Raw genomic sequence first — 19,814 nt, forward strand, 5'->3', positions numbered from 1 at the left:
TGTTACCATTTGTAGCATGTAAGCAGGAGCTTGGTAAGGGAGATGTGGGGCATTTGGGGTAGGCAGTGCTTTGCTCTGATTAAGTACATGTGAATCTCTTTCCCAGAATTTGATGGAGAGTTTGGATTCCTTGCTTTGTGCAGAAGGTTCTGAAAGTCTGAAGAGTTTATGTTTGAAACTTCTTCTTTGTTTGGTGACTGTGAGTAGCACACTTTCCTTGCTCATCTGTTAAATAGTAATCCATACTCCCATTAGAGGTAAACATCCTTAAAAACCGAGACTCAGATAAGGAAGAATGAGAGAAAAATGCATTAGATTGGGACCACCATTAGAACTGGGTGTGCAGAAGAGGGGTTCTGGGATAAAGGCATCCTGGCATTGGATCCTTGGAAAGTGGTATTTTCAGGCTGGTTGGTATATGATGTCACAGTGTTATTTTAAAAGTATCTCTTTAGGGGATTGACTTCCTTGTTTGTTGAGGAAAAGACTCTCAGATTATTCTTTTGAAAGCCTTGGGAGTGTTCTGAATCTTGCCTAGGTGTTTTCTATCCTTAAAAAATGATCACTTGAGTTTTTGCACAAACAAAACCAATACACCCAAAACTAGAAGGGAAGTAGAAAACTGGGAAACAATTTTTATAGCTAGTATCTCTGATAAAGGCCTCATCCCCAAAAATATATAGAGAACTGAGTCAAATTTATAAGAATACAACTCATTTCCCATTTGGTAAATGGTCAAAGGATATGAACAGGCAGTTTTCATATGAAGAAATTAAAGCTGTCTATAGTCAGTCACATAAAAAAAATGCTCTAAATCACTATTGATTAGAGAAATGCAAATTAAAACAATTCTGAGGTATGACATCACACTTAGCAGATTGACTGACATCACAAAACAGGAAAATGTTAAATGTTGGAGAAGATGTGGGAAAATTGGAACACTGTTACATTGTTGGTGGAGTTGTGAACTGATTCAGCCATTCTGGAGAGCAATTTGGAACTATGCCCAAAGGGCCATACAACTGTGCATACCCTTTGATCCAGCAATACCATTACTAGGTCTGTACCCCAAAGAGACCACAAAAAAGGGAAAAGGACCCTTATGTACAAAAATATTTATAGCGGCTCTTTTTGTTGTGGTAAAGAAATAGAAATTGAAGTAATACCCATCAATTGGGGAATGGCTGAACAAGTTGTGGTATATGAATGTAATGGAATACTATTGTGCTATGAGAAATGATGAGCAGGCAGACTTCAGAAAAACTTGGAAAAACTGGAATGAACTGATGCTGAGTGAAGTGAGCAGAGCCAGGAGAACATTGTACCCAGTAACAGCCACATTGTATGATAACCAGCTTTGATAGACTTAGCTGTTTTCAGCCGTGCAAGGATCTAAGACAATTCCAAAAGATTCAAGAAGGAAAATGCCATCCATATCCAGAGAAAGAACTATGGAATCTGAATGCAGATCAAATTATACTATTTTTTCTTTTTTGGTTGTTTTTTGTTTTTTCTTGTGGTTTTTCCCTTTTGTTCTGATTCTTTTTCACAATGTGACTAATGTGGAAGTATGTTTAATATGATTGTACATCTATAGCCAACATCAGATTGCATGCCGTTTTGGGGAGGGGGAAAATTTAGAGCTCAAAATCTTATAAAAGTGAAGGTTGAAAACTAAAAATAAATAAATAAATTTTAAAAGATGGAAAAAAAAGATCACTTGACCCTTCCATCCCCTCAAGCTATCAATTTATATCTGTTATCCCTTTCGCAATCATAGTCCTTTGACAAACTGTTCTATATTCATTGCCTCCACTTATTCATCTCCCACTCCTCTACCCTTTGCAGTTGACTTCTGACTATGATTCAACTGAAATTGCTCTGTCCAAGGTTACCAAGAATTACTTAACTGCTAAATCAGATAGCCTTTTTTCAGCTTTTGCCCTCTGTGATGTCTGTGCAGCTTTTGACACGGTTGACTGCTCCCTCCTTTTATATATTTGCCTTATCTCTTAGGGTTTTTTTTAGCTTTTAGAAATGGATATTTATTTAAGTTAATTTTTTTAGTCATTGAAAAATCTGCTTCCTCTTCTCCCCCACTTTGTTGAGAAAAAAAGAAAAACAGAACTGCCAACTACAGACTATAGTTACAGACATGTATAGTTAAGCAAAATAAATTTCTGCATTGGCCACGTTAAAAAAAAATGTCTCAGTCTGCTCTCTGAGTCTATCATCAAGAAGTGGCAAGCTTGTTTCATTATGAGTCCCGTGGAGTCATGGTTAGACATTGCATTGATGAGAGTTCTTAAGCCTTGCAAAGTTGTTTGTATTTATAATATTGTTGTTATTGCATAAGACTACAGTTCTTGAGGTATTGTGCAGGGACTCTTGGGGGACTTCAAACCCTTTCAGAGGGTCCTGAGGTCAAAACTATTTTTATAACAATACTAAAATGTTTTAATTTCTAATATGATAAATATTGATAGAGTAAAAAAAAGCTCAATAATTTTTAAGAGCTTAAAGGGGTCCAGAGACCAAAAAGTTTAAGAACCCTGGGTATAAAGTGTTCTCTGGGTTCTGCTCACTTTACTATACTTCAGTTCATAGAAGTCTTCTCAGGATTTTCTGAAACTATTTCCTTCATTATTTTTTACAGCATGGTAATATTTCATCACATTCATATACCACAATCTGTTCTGCCATTTCTCAATTGATGGCCATCCCCTCAGTTACTGATTCTTTGCCATCACAAAAATAGCTGCCATAAATATTTTTATATATCCTTATTTAGAATTTGTTTTGTGTAGCATTAATCCCTTCTTTAATCAGTCCTTCCCCTTATTCTTACCTTTTCCTCCTGTTTTTCTCTGGAGAAATTTATTTATGTACCTAACTCTGTGTATGTATTCTTCCCTCCTTTAACTAGTTCAAATGAGAATGAGTTTCAAGTGATACCTGTTTTGCCTACCCTACCCCCTTCTTTGTGTAGACTTCTGCTTCTATCCCTAGTTATAGGAGATAATTTTTTCCCTTCATCCCCCTTTTCTCTCTCCTCTCTTCCCTTCTCTTCCCTTTTAAGATCAAGGTGTAATTGACAGGGTCTCTGCTTAATGATATACATTATATGACCCATGATGATAATAAAGTTTTAAGGGAACATATCTCCCCACATTAGAGTGTCAACAATTTATCCTTGTTTAGTGCCTTATGATCATTCATGTTAACTTTTTATGTCCCTTGACATGTTTACATTTCAAAGTTTCCATGCCTCTCTAGTCTTTTTATCAGGAATGCTTGGAAGGCCCTCTATTTCATTACAGGCTCATTTTTTTTTTCTTCCTGCAGGATTATACTAAGTTTTTCCTGGGTAAATTATTCTTAGTTGTAAGTCTATGTCCTTTGACTTTTAGAATATCATATTCCAAACTCTTTTTATAGTGTTGTCTGCTAAATCACATGTGATCTTGACTGTGTCTCCTTGGTACTTTAATTTTTTCTTTCTGGTTGCTTATAGTGTTTTTTTTTTTCTTTCACTTGGAAGATCTGGATTTTATCTATGATGTTCCTGGGACTTTTCATTTTGATTCAGGCGGTAACAGGTGGATTTTTTCTGTTTCCACTTTGTCTGCTAGTTCTAAGATATCTGAGCATTTTTATTTCATGATTTTTTGAAATATGATATCTAGGCACCTTTTAAAAATTATGGTTTTCAGATAGTTCATTGATTCTTAAATTATTTCTCCTTGATCTGTCTTCTAGGTCACTTGTTTTTATTATGATGCCTTTAATTTTCTTCTGCTTTTTCAGACTTTGTACTTCGTTTTAATATTTCTTGTGGACTTATGGAGTCATTATTTTCTGTTTGGTCCATTCTAATTTTCAATGATTTTGTTGCTTGGGTAAAATTTTGTACCTCTTGTGCTATGCTGTTAACCCCTTTTCCAACTCTTTCTTCCATAGTTTTAATTTATTTTCCAATTTTTTCTTCTAGCACTCTAATTTCATTTATAAAACATTTTTAACCCTTTTTTCTCCAACTCTTTCTTCCTCTCTTCCAAGAATTCTAGTTGAACTTATCCCCAAATTGTGTTTTTCTTTTGATGTTTTGCTTGTAAATGTTTTAGAGTCATTCTTTTTCTGTGTTTGTGTCCTGAGCTTCCTTGTCACCATAGTAGTTTTTTATGGTGGAATTCTTTTGTTTGCTCATTCTTCCAGCCTGTTTCCTGATTTTGGACTACTTATTAGGTCTAGGTTCTGCCCACTTTTGACCCCCATCTGTCTCTTTGTATCTCACCATCTTACCATCCTGTACCTCACCAGGGAGTACATGTGTCTGCACCCCTTGTCTCTGTCAGTTTTTTCTCTGTTGCTTCTCTCTCTGTGGCCCCACATGTCTGTTCGCTTTTACCTATGTGTGTTCCCTCTGTCCACCATTGCTTACTGGTCCTCAGGACCTTTTGATGCAGAATTCTTCCAGCATATTGGAAAAACGAATCTCCAGAAATTGTTAGGCCCAAACTCTTGTTGGGGGTATGAGGGAAGTGAATCCTTCTCAGTTTCTTGAACCTCCAGTCTCCTAATTCCTTTCTCTTTTGGTATTGTGCTTGTGAGGAGTGTGTATCATATTGGGCTGCAAGACATTGAGTAACAACATGTCTTTTCTTCAAACCGTTCTGACTTCACTGTTTCTCTCAACACCATCACTGTTCTCCCATTCTCCCAATCTTCCATGGTTGAAATGCTCAGGGTTACCTTTGCTTCTTCACACTCCCTTAGCTCTTATATCTAATCAGTTGGCTTAGTGCTATTCACTAGTTCAGCCCCTTATCAAATTTCTCCTGGACTGTTGCTGTCAACTCCTTTTGTCTACCTGCTATTGAATCTGCCTTTACGATATCTCTTTAGTTTGCCCTCTTTCTATTTCCTTTGCCACCGCTGTAGTTCAGGCCTTCATTACCACCTGCTTGGAGAATCACAGAAGCCTAGCAGGTCTTCCTGTCTCTCTTCTCCCCCCTCTAAATCCATCCTTTACATTGTAGTCAGATAAATTTTCTTTATGTATTCATGTCACTTCTTGCTCAAAACCCTTCAGTGACTCACTGTTGTCCATGGGTTAAAGTACATTTCTTTTTTTTTTTTTTTTTGGACATTCAGGGCTTTTGCAATCTGGCACCACTCTGCTTTTCAACCTTGTTTCCTGTGATTCATCTTGACAGACTTTGTGCTATGACCAAACCTTACTTTGTACTATTTTTTGAACATGCCCTGCCTGTGGTTTCCCATGCCTGTGTTCACTCTGTTCCCTATTCTGGATCTTCAGTCATTTTATCTTTTAAATCCCAGTTCAAGTGTTACCTCTTCCTTGAAGTCTTCTCTGATCACTGCAGTTGGTGATGATACATCTGCCTCCTCCCAAACGTAATGGCTGGTGATACAGTGCAGAGGGCACTGGGCAGCATGTCCTAGCTGTGTGACCCTGGGCAAGTTACTTCTCCTCTGTTTGCCTCAGTTTCCTCATCTGTAAAATGGAGGTGAAAATAGTACCTGCCTCCCAGGGTGGTTGTGAGGATCAAAGGAGACAATAATTGTAAAGCACTTATCACAGTGCCTCGCACATAGTTAGTGCTGTTAAAATGTAGCTATTATTGTGTATTTATCATGCATTGTGCGAGTCATAATTATTATATAGTTATGTTTATGAGCAGGCAGATGTGGTACATAAAGTGCTGGAAGACCTAGTTTCAAATCCTGCCTCAGACATGGCACCCTGGGCAAGGCTCTTAACTTTTCTGAGTGTCAGGCAGCTTGCTGAGACTTCTCTGTGAAGTAAAGGACGTATTGGAGTCTGCCTGGCTGAAGGGAATTTCCACATGGACCAAATATCAGGGATCTTTACAATCATTTATGTCTGTCTGTCTCTTTGTACACACACACGCGCGCGCGCGCACACACACACACACACACACACACAAAGGGATTATGTCTTATCTAAACTTTTTATCTCCCCCAGCATCTAGCACAGTACCCTTCACTCAGCAAGTGCTTACTAAATCATTGTTGAATTACAAGGAAGTTTATATTCCTCTTTTTAAGTTAACATTTCTATGTTTTCAAACCCTGGGATCAGGAAATGTATGTTAAGAATCAGGTCTCAGTGCAGACTTTACAAAGCTGATTTTTGTTTCCAGGTGACAGATAACATCAGTCAAAACACTATCCTGGAATATGTAATGATCAATAGCATCTTTGAAGCTATTTTACAGGTATGTAATTTCCTCTTTTGGATGAGTTGGATGAGCCTCCTCCCATTGAGGTCTCTCGTCTGAATTTCTAGAGGCCAGGAGCTGGCACTACCCTGCATTTCTGATTCTTGTTGCAGATTCTCTCCCACCCTCCAAGTCGCAGAGAACATGGGTACGATGCTGTTGTCCTTCTGGCTTTGCTGGTGAACTATAGGAAGTATGAGGTGAGAATGCCCTTAACCACACATCCTCAGACTTTTTTGTGTTGTACCATATCAGATTTTTTGAGAAATACTGTTTTACATAGACTGTGTTTCTTTTGCCGTATTAATTGCCCATCTCCCTGTGTTTTCACTGCAGGCTGAGCCTGGTTTTTGCAAGTAGATTTTGTAAAAAATCTATTTGAATTCTGAAATTAAGATACACCAAATAAAATAGGCATTTCTATATACATAGTGCAGCAGCAGAAGAGGATTTTACATGAATCGGCAGATTGCGAGTATATAGAACTTGCTTTATTTTCAGTATTTAGTATATTCAACCTGTAGCTTTCAAAGCCAACTTGCTTGTCTGTACGTCTTTCTATTCTCTGCGTTTTCTTAAAAAGATGTCTCAATAACCCTTTTATCCTCCTTTTCCTTTTACTACCTTATTATTCCTCTCCCCTTTCCTCTCCTCCTTTACCTTCCATTGGGGAAAAAAGAAAGGAAAAAGGTTCTTGTAATACATATTCCTGGTAGATCTTGTTTTATGAAGTAGATGTGTCTCTCAAAATTTGTGTGTAATTTTTGGTACATTGAATTTTATTTTAAATGCACAAGGGGAACTTGCTATTTAAGCATCCCCATAGTGAATCTTTCTGTAAGGTAGTTACTTATTCCCTAATTTATCTGTTTGATTAAATTTGGATTTTCATTTAGCAGATTTCTCAAAACATTGGAGTTGGTATTGGTTTGGAGGTTCTTATATATTGTTTTTGGACTACATGCAGCCACTGCTTCTTTTCCACATTAGTTTTGGAGCTCTAGGTTTTTTTTTATTAATTAGCTCCTTAATTTATTGGTTTCTAGTCTCCGGTTCCTTTGAATCCAGAGATGCTGGTCCTGCCAATGCATCAGCCTCATCTACTCCAAAAGGCAGAACACACAAATGGGAGCAGGGGACACCACTTAGGAAAGACTAAGAGACACATATAGAACAGTGTATAGGAGCTGGGGGAATGCATTGTACTGGCCTTTTGTCAAGTACAGCAACAAGGATCCCTTCTCTAGGTAGCCTGATTCCTTTTACCCAAATAGCAGAACCACTGAAGTGAACTAGAGCTGTCAGTTCCCAAGTTCTTCTGATTGTTTGCCAGAGGACCATTTTGTGATACTTGTCAGCCTTTGTTCATTCTAGTTGAGGAGAAAATTTACGGGCAGTGCAAACACTGGACTCACTCTCTTGGGTAGAAAAGCAGAAGAAGGGAGTACTGTCCAGTGTTTAAAGATGGACTGGAACCTTTGGACCAGTATCAGTCATAAATTCCCAAGAGTCAGTAGCTTCTTTTGGAGAATGGTGTAGGAACAAAGGGATGGAATGACAGAGCTACAAATAAGTATGTCATTGATCACAAATAACCTGTTGTCTTGTAAAACTTGGAGGGCCTGTCTTGATGGCCGTTTTGATTTTCCTGATGCCTCTAGAATAGGGATTCTTAACTTTTTTTTGTGTTATTGGCCCTTCTGGAAGTCTAATGAAACTTAAGGACCCATTTTCAGAATATAATTTTTAAATACATAAAATACATAAGATTACAAAAGGGAATACATTATGTTGAAATAGAGTTAGCAGAAATTTTTTAAAGAAGCAAGTTCATGGACCCTAGGTTAGCACCTACTCTAGAGTCTTACTACAGTAGAGAAAAATCTTTGCAGTTAGTTGAAGGGAGATGAATTATCCATGAGAGGGGTAATCCATCCCCAAACATCCTGCTTGGATGTAAGTGACTGTGTTGTGATTAGCTTGCTTTCTCTGTGAGGGAATTGGGGCCTGGCTCAACCCGGTAACGTCCCCTGAAATGGAGTGAACATTAAAAAGAATAACATCACAGAGGAGGAGAGGAGAGGATCTGTTTCTAAGCTAAGTTATGTTTTGGTTCTTTAGAAGTGGTGGACTCTAAGGCAGGCTGATGGGCAGAATTTATCTGGGCTCTGCAGCTTTTAGTAAAAAGCCTTCACCAGAAGCTACTAAGGCAGCTTGGTAACCATGGAGGGAAAAAAAGCTTGACAAGACTGTGAGGAATTCTGGATGGACTTAAAACCAGTTGGTTGTCAGTAACACAAAGTAGATGAAATTCCATGTAAACCAGTCTGAATTACAGTGTGTGTTGTTACTGCTTCCTCTGTTCTACGTTCTGGAGAAGCTATAACCTCTTAAGAAAGGTCTTGGGTCAGCACAGAGGCTTGATGCCTGGCCAGCCTCTGAGAAGGTGAGTAATGGCCATAGGGACAGGAGTGAGGGAGGGCTGTCAGGGCACAATTGCATATGCCCCCTCACTTGGAACAATGCTTTCCCATTTGGTTATCTTCTCTGTAGAAGACAGGAAAGGAATAAAGGAAAGAGTCTTAAGAAGGGGAATAAAAACAAGTGCTGCTTAGATTTTTTTTAAAAGGTTAATCCTATAAATTGAAATGATTTTGTGAAGGTTCCCTATGTTTTTAAAGCTGCCCTATGGTATGAAAAGTGGTCAGGTCCTGGGGCTAAAAGAACAACAAGCTGCACCAGGTGTATAGCATGATCTGTGCCCATGGAATAGCAAATTGCAGCAGTGTGGTCGTCCAGTGGTTAGAGCACTGGACATGGCGTCAGGAAGATCTGAATTAAAATCCTGCCTATGTGATCATGGGCAAGTTACTTCATTGCTGTTTGCCTCAGTTTCCTCATCTGTAAATTGGGGAAAATTATAGCACCTACCTTAAAGGGTTATTGTGAAGATCAGATGAAATAATACACTTAAAGTGCTTTATACCCCTTAAAGTGCTATATAAATGCTAGCCATTATTATTTTTTGGCATATAAGATCCTGGCCACATGGACCTGGCCACCTTTCTGTGGAAAAAGCACTAACTTAGTCCCTAGCAGCTACTGTCCCAGAACTTCATTTTGTTCCTTATAGCTATTTGAAAATTGGTCATATTCTTTTGTAAGAGTTTCCTTTTGAAGTAGAGAACATAAGCAAGCAGGTTTCATGGGGGAGAACATTTTTATTCTCACGCTACAGTAACTTCTTCAACAATGGTTACAGTGTACTCTACCCCTTATTAACAAGGATACAACATTCTGTAGCTCAGCTGGTAGAATGGAGGACTGTCGAGTACATGGCCATGGTGATTCTTAGGTTGCTGGTTCAAGTCAGGCCCAAGGCAGGTGCTGCCCACGTTCTTAGAGGCAGTAAGTGTGATGCAGTGGGTAGACCGCTAGACTTAGAGTTAGGAAGACCTAGGTTTGAATTCTGTCCATGACACTGAGCAAGCCACTTAACCTATCTGAACCTTATATATAACATTAGAAGGTTGGATTGAGTAACTTCTAAGGCCCCTTCCAACTCTAAATCTGTGATCCTAAGATCTTGCTGTGCCTTGAAGCAGCCCAAACTGGGCAGGGTGAGAGTTCCCTTCTTGATGGCATGTCATCAGACCTGGTCAGTTTAGTGCTGACTTTGCCTTTCTGAGCGCTGAGTGCCCTTGAATTTCATCTGGAGCTTGTAATGTGGAGCAGCAGCATTTGCCTGTCAACTGTGGGAAGAAGTGTTGGAGAGATCAAACAGGCAGCAAATGAAATGAGCCCAGGCCCCTTTTCTATTTTCATCTACAAAGCCTTTTTACAATATAGGTTTTTAATAATACAACATTATCTTTCCCTGCATCCTACTAACACAGTAAAGATGCCCCTGGAAACTAGTTTTAATAGGGTCTACATGGGGGATTAGGCTGTTCAGTTAAGGGACCCTGGTTACAGCAATGCCTTTCACAGAAGGTTTCTAAGCCCTTCAATAATGGGTTTTCTTGGTAGTTGTAAAACCCATCGATCTGAGAACTATTATTCCCTGATCCCCTTGGGTTTCGAAAACTTTTTACTGAGATACCTAAGCCAATGTGATGTCCTTGAATAGCCAGGGGTGGACATTATCAGGGGAACTGGTCAGTGATGCTTGTTCAGTTTTGTAGGTGTTGGTTCAATAGCTTAGTCATTTTGACTCTATTTTCATATTATGCCAAGCTGGGATTAGTCTGGAGGTGCTAGAGAAATCTTCCAGTACAGCAAGTGATGGGACAATCACTAAGTCCCAGTGTCCTTGGCCAGATTGTAGTTTGGGTAATTACATCCTGTTTCCTTCAGTTCCCCCTGCAGTGTTATTTGGGTAGCAGATCCATAAACAGCCTCTCTCTGACTGTTAAGCAGCTGCCACTTTCCACCCCCAAGGTGCCTTTGTTCCATGGGTGGGTGAATCAGACCCTGTGTGTAGCTGGTGAAATGGTTGGGGAGCCTTTGGGATGAATATACTCTATAAGTGCAAGTTAGCAACTTACAAAGAAGTGCCTACTGGGGAAGAGGATGCTTATGGATCCTCAGAGTCAGCCATCCCCATGGACTCAGCAAATTGTTGACAGAATAAGACCAAGTAGGTTTTGCAGTTTTCACTTACCTCTTAAAAACAACTAAGAGTAGAGAGTGAAGGAGTTGATTATAGTCCTGAGTTTTTTCAGTCCAGTTGAGGGACAGGACTTTGTGTGTGTGTGTATATGTGTGCTCTGAAAGTTTGGTCACTTGCTATTGGGGGTAAGGCAGGATGGATTGAAACTGGATGGCTTGGGGTACAGTGGGAAAAGAAGCATTATACATTGACAGAGACAGAGAGCTAAGTCCCTGTGGAAGCATTTTAGTTCAGTGCTTTGCTAAATGGCTAATGGGCTCTTTATTAAACTAGGCCAAACTAACCTGGAGCCTCTTCTTTTGCTTAACAGTCCGTGAACCCTTATATTGTAAAGCTGTCTATTGTGGATGACGAAGCCACCCTCAATGTGAGTATTTGCACCTTTTCTGCTTGATTCTGTGTTTGGTACCATGGACATTTATTAACAGCCCTGTCTGGATTTCATATGACCTTGTGTAAAGGGAAACTATATTTCTTTGTAGAGCCCCGCTCCTGGGCCCCTTGGAACCATGAGCTCTTTGAAGACCGGAGTTTGAAGGAAGAGATTTATTGGTCATGGCAAAATGGCCCATCCGATAACACATTTGAATGACCATGGTTACCTGTCATTTTGAGCTGATTATATTAAATTCCCCCAAAGGAATGAATGAATGAAAAATCATTGATTAAATGTTTATTGGGTGCAAAATGCAAGATAGAAATGGAAAAGCAAGATAGTCCCCATTCTCAAAGAGCTCACATTCTAAAGGCAGAGACAACACATAGAGGAGGTTTCAGCTTCAAGTCAGAATAGCCCCATGGTCATTAAGGTGTAATGGCAGAGCAAATTGTAATGCCTCTTCTGTAATTTCATTTCTATTGATAAAACCATATGGTTTTTTAATGTTGAGCCATTTGATGGTGCTAATGATTTTGGGGGTGAGAACTTTCTTTTCTGGGTCTTCAGTAACTTCAGATTACTCCAGGTCTTTCTATGGCTGCTGAGGAGCTGGGTACTACAACACCTGATGGCTCCAGGGTTGTGGCTAGTGGTGAAGCTGATGTTCTGATGGTTGGTGTTAGCAGTGATTTGACATGCTTGGCACATGATCCTTTCTGTTTCAGTACGACTTACTGCTCTGGCTAGGTTGTCTTGCCTGCCTCAGCCTTGGTAATCGGTGTTGGTGGTAGCAGGGATAGTAGGCTCCTTCTCCACAGGGGTGTTCCCTTAGACAGTGGCTTCAGGGGTTGAGCTGGAAGCAGGGCTAATGGTCTGGTGATGAGACTAAGAAGTGACAGGTTCCTTTTGAGGATTAGTCAGAAAATATGTACTTTAAATGTATGTTATGTATTTTGAAGATTAGCCAGAAAAGACTTATGTCTAACATACATTTTGAGAATGACAGCAATGTTTTTTCTTCTCTGTGTAGAGTGTCAATTAAAAGAGGAAAACAGGACTCCAGACTTCTAGCTTATGTCCCTTCCTTATCTCTCCATCATGAGCTTTGACTTTCCCTTAGGTAAAGTTTGTACTTGAACACCCTCCTTCTGGGTGTCTTAGTTAATTCTTATTATTCACTCAGGAAGTCTCCAAGGAAGGATGGTAAGCTACCTGGTGCATCAGATTTCTTTCACTTTGTACTTTTATTTTCCTACGGCCTAAAAGGAAGAGGCTTGTCCTACATACACTCTCATTTGTCATGGGACTCGTTGCCTCACACGTTGTGGTTGTTTTGGAAACATTTAAGAGCTTTTTATTTGAAGAGTCTAACTCAATCTGCACTTCTAAGGCAAAAATGTTCCCACTGAAACTGACAACGATCTGGGTTAGTCTATCTTACTCCTTGTTACTGTATTTTAATAATGTCTGGGAGCATTGAGTTAGAAAATGAGATCTGAAAAATCTCTCTTGGAAGAAGTGCCTTTCTATTTCTGGACATTTGCTTAGTGATAATTCATAGGTGCAATTTGCTGGACTTGGAGTAGGGGGAGTATGTCTAGGGCTGACCCTAAAGGGCTACTCACTTTCCTACTGTGTAATCTTGTCTTTTTGCAGGGGATGGGGCTCGTGATTGCTCAGGCTTTGTCCGAATACAACAGGTAAGTTCACCTTTCTAGATGGTGGTTCTGGTTCTCAGCCAATATTAAGTGGCTAAGTTGGAAACAGGTTTGCGTCAGAGACCTTGGTGAGTAGAGACTGTGGGTGGTTTCATCTTCTCTTACCTTAAGAGTACATTGAGATCCAACTTGCAAAGAAAATGGTATTTTATGCTGATCTCCTGGATCAAGTGATAGTAGGTCGCCTTTATTGTAGGAATCAGATCTCAACATTGTGGAAGTGAGGAGGATGAGAACAGGATGATGGCTTCCAGATTTAATGTCTCTGGTTTTAATCACTCAACATGCTCCTTTGCAAACTTTTATACTTCCATATACATTGCACAAAAACAAGAAAAGAACATTTTAATTTGGGTACATAATTCTCTTTGAGACTGAAAATTGTGAAAGGTGCTTCCTTTGTAGCAGGACTCAATGGCAACTTTCCACAGTCTCTTCTGGAGGGCTTGTTTATAGATTTGCCCCTCCATGTGAATGTGAGAGGAGCTGGTATTAATGGACACAGGCCAGCAGTGCTCCCACTTGTACAGGTCAGGGTTTTCCCAGCTGTTGTCCATGCTTTCCTCACAAAAAGCTAGGTGTTGGAATTTCAGAAATGTCCTGTTACCACAAATAGTTTATCTCCTTCCTTTCCCTTCAAAGACAAACAAGATTTTCACAGTAACAGTCTTAAAGTAATTTCCCTGTCATGGTTTTCAAGTAACAATCTGTTTGGGAAATAACGGAATCACCCATATGGTGTAGGATTTTCATACTCCTCATTCCTTCTTTCCCAGCCTTTCCCAAAGTGAACATGCATTTTGGTGCACATTGTAACTTCAGGGCAGCTGGGACAACTGAAGAGGCCAGGTCTTTACTATGGTTGTTTTCTCCGAAGACGACTGGCCAGTTTCCATGAAGAAATTTCATGCCCTAATTTCCTTGTTTTGCTCAGTGTACCCTAAGACAGAACCATTCACTTGATAAATAATAACAAAGTCGAATGGAGTTTTCTTTTGTTTATTCAGGCAATACAGAGATAAGGAAGAAGAACACCAGAGTGGCTTTTTCTCAGCCCTAACTAACATGGTAAGCCTGACTTGTTATTGCTGCTCAGAAACAGATGACATCTGGACAGGTAGCCAAACCTCTGCTCAGACTAATTATAATAAAAATAATAATAGGTAGCATTTATCTGGTACTTTACTATTTGCAGAGTGCAATGTATGTTATCTCACTTGATCCTTGTAATATTTCCATGAGATATGTGCTGTTACTATCCCCATTTTATACCATTGAGGAAACTGAGGTGAGGTTGTGACTTGCCGTAGGTCACAGAGCTAGTAAATGTTGGAGGTAGGATATGAATTCAGGTTTCCTAACTCTTTGTCCAATGCTCCATCCTCTGACACCAAGCTGCAGAATTGCAAGTGCATGTGGTACTGGGACAGTGAGGGAGACTGCTGTAAAACACAACAGTCATGGGTTGGAGCCAGTTGGAGCAGCAGAAAGGATTATTTCGGCTTGGGTTCTCTGGGTATGAATTTGGAGAGAAAAGTCTAAGGACACTTTATTTTTTCTCAATTATATGTCAAAAACAATTTTTAACATTCCTGTTTTATAATTTTTGAGTTACAACTTCCCTCCCTCCCCTTCTTCTCCTTGAAAAGGTAAGCACTTTGATATATATTATACATGTGCAGTCATGAAGAATATGTTTCCATATTAATCAGAGAAACAAGTCTAGAAGGGAATCTGAGTGAGTGGCCCCTCAAATGTTAGCAACTGTGAAGCTTTGTCCTTTAGGGTATCCATCACACAAATAGCCGTAATGGTAGGGGAGTCCTTGGAGTCCTCATCAGGGATGAAATTGGCAAAATATGTATTGTAGAAATAGAATTGAATGACAAAATTTTAGAGATTACTCAATTTCAGTCCCACTTTTTATAAATGGGAAAATCAAAGTCCAGAGGAGAAAATATTTGATTGTTAATGCAATTAATTATTAGTAGTCAGGACTAGACCTCAGTTCTTAGAGTTCTAATTCCATTTTTTTTGGTACTGTTCTACTCTGCCTCTTTCTGTGACCTTAGCCTTTTTTTTTTTCTTCACACTTCCTTCTCCTTCTTCCCCCCCCCCCCCCAAGGCCCCTCCCCTGCTTCTTCCTCCTGTACCCAGTGTCTCTAAGCTTGTGTCTCTCCTATTCCCTTTCAAAACCTGGTCTGCAGTAAGGTTAATGAATTCATTAGCATTGAGTTACAATTGACTAATAAGATCTCATTGTCACAATAGTTTGTGTTTTAATAGGAGATAACAGATCTTAAGATTTGAAGCCCTAATTGTAGAATTTCAGGCATTGATGAGGAGGTTGTGAATGTTTGTGTGTGTGAGTGTGTTTGTGTCTGTCTGTTTGTGGAGAAGAGGGAGCAGATGGTACTTGTTGGTGCCTCTGAAGCTGCCTCTACCCATGAAGCTTCTATGACTGGGATCATAAATTAAAATATTTCTGGTCCTCTAAGAGGCAGTACAGTATAGTGTTTGAAGGAACACTATTGGGAGTCAGAAGCTGTTTATTCCCCTGGATAAATCACCTTATTTCTCTGGGTCTATTTCCTCCTCTGTGCAATAGGAGAGTTGGACTAGGTGATCTCAAAGGTCCATTCCTTTTCTAGCATTTTATGATTCTTTGTGATCTATGAAACAGAAAATGAATTTGACCTGCGCACTTTTGGGTAGCTCTTGGGACTTGGGTTTTGGATGAGGCCAGCAGCTCCTGGGAAGCCCTTTTTGAATGAGGCTCTTGTCTGGAGTTATTACCCTCATGAAAGATAAGCTGCTGCAGAGAGTGTTTGTAGTTGGCCATTTTCACCTAGGGTTAGGGATGATTATCTAATATTTATTGACTACCCTGTCTGAGAACTCATATCTTCAGCACATAGGAGTTAAATAAATGCCGGAGGATTTGGGGAATTTTCTTTTTTAGATAGAAGATCTAGCAATTTTTTTTTAAAAGGACTGAGAGGCTTAAGACTCCTCACATGTGAAATAATGTTTGTCAAGTGCTTTGCAAACCTTAGAGCACTTTCTAAATAGCTATTGCTACTTCCTTGGGGAGGGATGCACAAAGCTAGCCTCGTCTTTCCTGACATCCTGCAATTCTCCTTTCCTCCACAGGTGGGCAGCATGTTCATAGCAGATGCCCATGAGAACATTTCTGTTCAGTAAGTGTATTGACATTCCCTCTCTCAGTGCCTTGGGCTTTAGTGGTGGGCTTGCCAGCTGGAATTAGAAATGGAAAATGTCACTTCTTGTAAATCTTTCCAGGATTCAAACTTTTTTTTTAAAAAGTGATTCATCAGTGTGTTCCTGGGGTTTTAGATAATAACAGGCCCTGAGAGAGCTCTTCCTTGGCCTGATGCCCATTGTTTCTCAGGAAGTTCTAAAGCTGCTCCAGGCTTTCTTGAGAGTGAAGTGGAAGCAAGGATGGGGAGCTAAGCTGCTGAAGGATTTAGAAGCTGGTGGTTCTTTGAAGGACAGCAGCTTTGGAAAGAGGCAAGAGCATAGGTCCCAGGACCTGGAGTCAGGAACACCTGTGTTCAAATCCCTACTTTATATACTTACCATCTTTGTGACCTTGGGCAAGTCACTTAACCTTTTTTTGACTCAGTTTCCTCATCTGTAAAATGAGGTGGGTTGGACTCAATAGCCTCTGAGGTCCCTTGAAGCTCTAAATCTGTGATCCTATGATCTGCTGGAATGGGGAGGGATAAAGAAAGGGAGATGGGTAAATAAAGATGATAAGGAGAGTCCTTGAGGAAGCTGAACTGTGTGACCTAACCTATCTGTATGTCTCTGGGCACATAAGTTGAGGAGAAAGTGGTATTGGCCAGGGATAGGGAGGTATGCAGGTGGAGGGGCTGGTGTGAATGAGAATGATGTGAAGTTTAGAACCCTGGGAAAATGAGAGATGGTGATGGGGTGGGAGAAACATCAGTAAAGTTTGGGTTTTTTTTAAGATGATTAACGTCAAGCTAGAGATCTCTGATCTGTTCTCTCCTTTCTCAGAACGAATGAGGCTATTCTTCTGGCGCTTTATGAAGCTGTTCACTTAAACCGGAATTTCATCACAGTATTAGCACAGGTTGGTTGGTACAAGGGAAACACAAGTCATTTTTCTCTCCTGAAGCTGGTTTGGGCTGATCACAGAAAGGCCCCTTTGGCTATATTATGTTTTAGGACAAGTCTATTTAAATATTGTTCGGCCTCTGGGAATGATAGTAACATCGAGTTTATCAGTTACTTTTGCTTTACAGTATCCCCAAATGTGTATGTTTCCATCTGGTGCTGAAGTGGGCCTGCTAAGATGAGTGATTAATGGTCTTGACCAGGTTGCTGATCCAGTTAACCCAAATGAGTTAGGATTACTTCATTTTGCTCTCATGGTATTATCTACCCATCTGGATTTTTGTGTCACTCTTTTCATCTTTCCAAATCACTACTAAATTACAGTAGGAGATAAAATAGGCTAAATCATTTATCTGTGATCTCACCAATTTCAAAAGAAGGAAGTAGAGGAAGTCCCATCTAGCACAAGGTTAGGGTAGGAGAGCACATTACTGTTAGTAGACAAGATAATTTATGAAAACTGAAGGCAAGGAGCCACAAGCACATGGAAACAGGGCAATGTGCTTAGAGGGATGTACTTAGGGGTCAGCATACAGGAGGAACCAAAATAGACCGAGAACTCAAGTGCTATCTGTGAAAACTGTCTTTAAAAATTGATAAAGTGATTTTATTCTGAAGTCAGGCCACTTAAAATATGTATGTAGGCTTTTTTTTTTAAAGACAGTTTTCCCTTTGTAGTTTTTTTTTAATTGTTAGGACCACATCCCATATCCCTCTAAGGCAGCTGCTTACAGAATCCACATTGCGCATCCTCAGAAAAATAAGATCTTATTTGAACTAGTGCTTTCGGTCAGGAAGACTGTTTTAAAGATTGACTTTCTTGTCTGTGACTAACATGGGAGATTTGATTCTCTTTTCCCACCAAGTCTCAGGACCTTGTGTTAAGGTCAGTTAGACCTGTTTGTCAAGGGCCATGAGTAGGGTAGCAGTGGTAGCAGTTTTATTTGGTTCCCCATAGCTGATGAAGTGATGGGATTAGGTGTGGCCTTTTGACTCCTTTGCTTCAGTCCTGACTAAGAGGATTCTCTTGGTCCCTGTGTCTGCCAGCCCATCCTTGTTTTCCACAGAGCTGGAGAGGGTCATAAAGCCATAGGTTTTTCTGTCTCTTCATTTACCTGCATTATTTAGCTGATTTTGAGTCATATAGTTATAAAAACATGATGTAGACATACATTTTTGCTTGTTCTGGTGAAAATGGTCCCTTTTTAGTCCTAGACAGGGTTGCCACTGTCCTACTTGTTATAAGCGTCATCTTGTGTGTTTGCATATTTTTGCTTCTTTTGGGGTGGTTCTGCAGAGAGGCTTATGTAATGAGGGCCTGTTCGTAAGTTCTGACGTGTTAGAGAAAACATGCCTGCAGAGCTCCTGGTTTACATTTATTGAGCACCAACAGTGTTCAGCTCTACATAGACCCTGGAAACCCTTGTTAGTGGGTTTTCACTTTAATTAAACAGACCGCTGTATCAGCCCAGAGAAAGGCTAACCAGACAGTGTTGGGAGGGAAACAGATTTTTGTTTGTTATCCTTAGGTGTGTTTCTGTTTACCTTTAGAGCCATCCTGAAATGGGCTTGGTGACCACGCCTGTCAGCCCTGTTCCAACGACCCCTGCCACGCCTCTAGGAACCACACCGCCTTCCTCTGATGGTGAGCTCTCCTGCCGAGTGGTTTTGAGGGCTGGTGGACTGTGCTTTTAGATTAGGTCATTTGGAGGGAATAGCAATCAAATCCAAATGATAACACTAACTGAGGCTTAGAAGGGGAAACTTAGGTTTGTTGGGCAGGAGAGCAAAGCACTTAATTCTCACTTCAGAAGGGTAGATGAAACATTTCCCCCCACCCCCAATTCTCCCCCAGCCAAAAAAAAAAAAAAAGACGTATCTTGGAGCCCAGAAGGAAACTTGAGAAAAGTCAGTCAGTCAAGAGTCACATGTAGACAAATACTTGGGAAGATTCCAGAAGCTCAGCATGTATCCCTCATGTTAGGAGTGGTCAGGAGACTTGGGTCATTCATTGCTATGACACACAACCCTTTAGTTATTCTGTCTATCATGGCCACTGTCACATATGTTGTGGTTTAGATTCCCCTTCCGCAAAACCCTCTAAGCAGAAATGAATGGGTTTGGGTTTGACTAATGTTATATAGTTTGCTTGTTCCGGTACTCTAGTGTCTTGCCTCTCTAAAAACAAATAAATAAAATCCTCTTCCTGACTGAAATTTTAAAAATGAGGGTGTTTTTTTTTCAGTAAAGCAGAATAAATTTGTTGTAACTTGTGGAATACTCTTGTAAACAGAATATATTTGGTGACTTACCTTAAAATAGCAACAAAAAAATACCTCATTTGCCTGGAATTATGCGTAATGTATATACTTATTTACATGAAGAGTGGCTAAACTTTGAAGTTATCTCTGGTTTACTCCATGTACATTAAGCCACTGGTCTGTGGTGCTCCATCTATAAAGAATGTTCTCTTTTCCCTCTTCTCTGTTGGATATTTATGTGGCGCCTGTTGCCCGGCATTTCAGGGCAGAATGGGTAGAGTGGGGGCAGATGTATGGTGAGGGAGGTGCCACTGATGCTGAAGATCTTCTGGAGCAAGATGGAAGTGGCTGGAA

General features: G+C 40.1%; 1 protein-coding gene across 1 annotated transcript in view; it reads left to right on the forward strand.

Annotated features, from left to right (window-relative positions):
- The window catches only part of ARMH3 (armadillo like helical domain containing 3), a 217,776-nt gene that overhangs the window by 23,806 nt on the left and 174,156 nt on the right, over window positions 1-19,814 (forward strand). The window contains exons 6-14 of the mRNA XM_036735487.1: window positions 107-199; window positions 6,189-6,263; window positions 6,380-6,466; window positions 11,249-11,305; window positions 12,974-13,017; window positions 14,043-14,103; window positions 16,189-16,235; window positions 17,080-17,155; window positions 18,751-18,844. Of these exons, the coding sequence (XP_036591382.1) occupies window positions 107-199; window positions 6,189-6,263; window positions 6,380-6,466; window positions 11,249-11,305; window positions 12,974-13,017; window positions 14,043-14,103; window positions 16,189-16,235; window positions 17,080-17,155; window positions 18,751-18,844 (634 nt within the window). The remainder of the gene's footprint in view (window positions 1-106; window positions 200-6,188; window positions 6,264-6,379; window positions 6,467-11,248; window positions 11,306-12,973; window positions 13,018-14,042; window positions 14,104-16,188; window positions 16,236-17,079; window positions 17,156-18,750; window positions 18,845-19,814) is intronic.

The sequence above is a fragment of the Trichosurus vulpecula genome, chromosome 8 (genome assembly GCF_011100635.1).
Source record: "Trichosurus vulpecula isolate mTriVul1 chromosome 8, mTriVul1.pri, whole genome shotgun sequence".
NCBI classification, from domain to species: domain Eukaryota; kingdom Metazoa; phylum Chordata; class Mammalia; order Diprotodontia; family Phalangeridae; genus Trichosurus; species Trichosurus vulpecula.